The sequence below is a fragment of the Corvus brachyrhynchos genome, unplaced genomic scaffold, assembly GCF_000691975.1.
Source record: "Corvus brachyrhynchos isolate BGI_N302 unplaced genomic scaffold, ASM69197v1 scaffold340, whole genome shotgun sequence".
Classification (NCBI taxonomy): domain Eukaryota; kingdom Metazoa; phylum Chordata; class Aves; order Passeriformes; family Corvidae; genus Corvus; species Corvus brachyrhynchos.
Window position 1 is genome coordinate 888,849 of NW_008235987.1, and position 3,728 is coordinate 892,576.

Consider the following 3,728-nt stretch of genomic DNA (forward strand, 5'->3'; position numbering starts at 1 on the left):
CTGACTTCAGGGCTGTGTGGCTTGGAGCTGTGAAGTCCCATCCATAAAGAGGGGTAGGGATCCTGGAAAGTGCTGGAAAACCCCCAAACGGCAAGGAACAAAGCACTGGGGAGCTGCTCAGCCTCGGGAGTTAGAGGTGTGCAGTTTGTTCTCCAGAAGGCCCGGCCAGCACTGGGAGGGCACAGGAAAGGACTGGAGCTGTGGCTGCTGATGTTCTGTTTAAAGTGTTTTGTGGGCTTTTTCCCTAATGTATTTATTTTGCATTTCTGCTTGAGATTTTGAGGTTAACTCAAATCCAGTGCTCTGCCCCACATTGGTTTAAACAAACTACACTGAGTTTCAAAATATTCCCGTGATACTGAGCACCATTTCCTACATTTCTGGGTTTGGGTTGGGAGGACCTTAAAGCCCATCCAGTGCCACCCCCTGCCATGTGCAGGGACACCTTCTGCTATCCCAGGGTGCTCCAAGCCCCAGTGTCCAGCCTGGCCTGGGACACTTCCAGGGACACCCTTCTTTAGAGGCAGCAGATGTCACCGTGCAGAGCTGTGCTGCTCTCCTCAGAAGGGTTAAACTCTGCAGCCTCATCCCAGGCACCCGGCTCTGCCAGGCTGAGTCTGCCTGTGGCTGTTTAGGAGGGAATTTCCCTGCGTGGTTCCGTAATGCACTGTCGTAAGAATTTTATATTCCAGCAGATTGCACAGGGATCCCACTGCAGGTTCCTGGGTACTTTCTGGCTGCTTTTTACGCTGGATGACGCACACGTCAGGAAAGCAGCCTGGGGACCGTGAGCTTTCCAGAGCCTGTCCCACTCCTGGGCTCCCATGGATGCCCTTCAGGCAGGGGATGCCACTGGAAAACTGGAGTGGTCCTCAAGATTTCAGAAATGAGCTCTGCATGTCTTGTCTTTAATAAGTAATTGTTCTCTCCTTTACCTGGGGAAAAACCTTCTGGACATGGATAATGTGCCTCTGGTGAGGAGAGATGTGGGAGATGGGATTGTTGAGCAGTGGAGCCCTTCTGGTCCCACAGAACTGGGCAGTGTTGGGGCAAATGTCAGCTGAGGTTACACTGAGGGGTAAATTCCTCCTTAAACAGCAGAGAGTGGATTCCTGAGGGACTGGGGACACGGGCTGGGAATGCGGCGCTGTCGGAGGAAGTCATTGCAGGTTGGATTTGCTGGGTTTCCATCCCGGAGCTGTGTTCCCACTGCTGCCCTGTGTTGCCAGGAGGGTTGGAGGAGGGAGGCAGCGCTCGGAATCCGGCCGGCAGCGTCCCCCCTTCCCACACGCTCCCGGCTTTAGCAGCTTTGGGGATTTTCCAGGCGCTGCTGACAGGGCTCGGCGATTTCCAGGGCTGCTGTTCCTGGAGTAGTGGGATTTGTAAGGCTGAGGAAATGGAGTCAGCAGTTTTTTTAATTAAATAACGGAGGTGTCTGAACCTGACGCATTCCTCCCGTTCCCTGCCTTCTCCCGTTCCCTGCCTTCTCCCGTTCCCTGCCTTCTCCCGTTCCCTGCCTTCTCCCTTCCCTGCCTTCTCCCTTCCCTGCCTGCAGTGCCAGATCTCTCAGGGACGCCTGGCCAACGCTGATCATTATTCCTGCAGCGTAATCCTCCCCGGCTCTGCTGCTCCCAGGAGGCTGTGCTGGATGCCTGGGAGCCCTTTTCCCCCGCTGTGTGTTGGAACACTTGTCACCCTGACAGTTACAATGGCCCAGTTTTGACACCTGACAATTGAAATCGCCACAGAATCACGAGGGTGACAAATGCTGAGGGCCTCGTTTGGCTCTGATCATGCCATGCCCAAGTTTCCTACCCAAACACCATTTCAAAGCAGAAACAGTGCAATAAAGAGCCCTCCTTCTGCATCCTCTCCACAGAGCCTTGTCATTAAACACTCAATTAGTGTGTTCTATTTTACTGTCTCTCCCCAGGTTCTGCATGCAGAAGAGTGTCAGGCTGGTGCCAGGAGTCACATTGGATTTAATAGAGAAGTAAGTCAAATTTTGTATGTATTGGGGTGTCCTGAAAGGGGTTAGGAGAGCAGAAGTCTGGATAAGAAGTGTAAATTCTTAATTTGAAAGTGTTCCCAGACTTCCCTGGTATTTGGTGAGGTGCTGCATGGTGTGGGGAACTGGAGCTGCCGGTGGCACCTTATCAGTAATGGGGTGAGATCACATCAGCTCCAATTCCCTGTGCAATTTGTGCATGTTTTCAGTCAGCTGAGGTTCAAAAAGCCCCTCAGTGCTGCCAGCCCTTCCACACAGGTGTGTTGGGCCAGCCAGGTTCATCAGAAGTGTTAAGGTTTTTAATTATGCTAATTTTAGATGGGAAAAAATTATCTCCTCTCAGCTGGGGAAGGTAAGAGATAGTTTGTATAAAGCTGTCTTTCGGAGATACTCATTGGGCCAAAATAAAAAGAAATACAGCTTACAACTGACAGAGCAGAGGCAGACCCTGTCTCTCAGAGGTGTCAGAGTGGTTTTCAGGGAAAGGATTCAACACTGGGTGTTGCTTTCTTTGAAGGCTCTGGGGAAAATGTGCTGGGGTTTGGGTTTCTTGTGGCCTCGAGGAGATGGGAAGCAGGAAGGAAGCCTTCCTGGGGCTGACCTCGCTGTGCCTGAGTGCCAGAGGTGTGCACAGATTTGGGGATGAGGAGGAGACTGAGGCCACCTCAGGCTGCTGCAGAAACAATGGCTGTGGTATGTTAATTGATTAACGATGGCTCCAAGAGCATCTCTAATCAAAGAGTGGTGAGGTCGCTGAAGGTCTGAGCCAGGCAGCTCAGCCTCAGCCTCACAGCGCTCGGATGTGCTGCTGAGTGTTAAATCCTCCTTGAACAAAGGTTTCCTGGCAGAAATAGGTTTTTGTTCAGTGCTCTTGGTCTGTGCTGTGCCACAGCACACGTGTGTGTGTGTGTGTGTGTGTGTGTGTGTTACAGGCTTCTTCAGGGGAAGGGTGCCAGCAGCAGCTTCCTGTGGATATCAAATATTTAAACCTCATCGTCTTAAGCTGCTCCTTATATCAATTATAGAAAACACAGATTTTTATTACAGTCTCGAGATAGACCTGGAATAATTCCTGGATTGCCTATGTGTATATTGTAATTTCTAATTCAGTTGTCTTTAAAATTGGGGAAGGAGTTTCTATTGCAATTAAGCTGCAGACTTTGAGGCTAAATGAAGCTGCACCTTCTCCAGAGGGCTCCGATTTCCAATTATCCGGGCTCAGCCCACGTCCTGCTGAGGGAACGTGTGGTGGATCCTGATGTGCATTTACATCACAGATCTTCTGAGATAAAGCCAAAACAATCCCTTAGTTTAGAAATAAAGATCTTTGCTGGAGCCAGACAGTGAAGTATAAAGGAATTTTGGTGGAGTATTGGGAATTTGGGAACTTCTGGCTGCCACCTCGTGAGACCTTTTGTTGGCAGCATCTCTGGCCATGTTCCTCCTGCCTTGGGGGGACTTTTCTGTTTGTTCCCAAGGCTTCAAGTCATCTGTGCTGGAGGTGTGGCTGCTGAGTGGCGTGAACTGGGCTTTGTTCTGCTTTTTAAAAAGTTTGGGAAAAACCCTAAGGAATGGTTTATGGGAATAAACCTGTGGTAGTGGGAATACAAAACTGGGTGCCAAGAATCGGGAATGTACAAGGATACTTTAACCTCTGTTGCTGCATTGGGCTCCCTCTCCCAAAATCCCACTCTCAGGGGACCAGGAATGGTGCATGGCA

At 50.5% G+C, this 3,728-nt stretch overlaps 1 protein-coding gene across 4 annotated transcripts in view; it reads left to right on the forward strand.

Moving 5' to 3' along the window:
- RPTOR (regulatory associated protein of MTOR complex 1) overlaps positions 1–3,728 on the forward strand; it is a 96,037-nt gene that overhangs the window by 35,926 nt on the left and 56,383 nt on the right. For all 4 annotated transcript variants that reach the window (XM_017730244.1, XM_017730251.1, XM_017730255.1 and 1 more), the window contains exon 7: positions 1,934–1,993. In XM_017730244.1, coding sequence (XP_017585733.1) covers positions 1,934–1,993 — 60 coding nt within the window. The remainder of the gene's footprint in view (positions 1–1,933; positions 1,994–3,728) is intronic.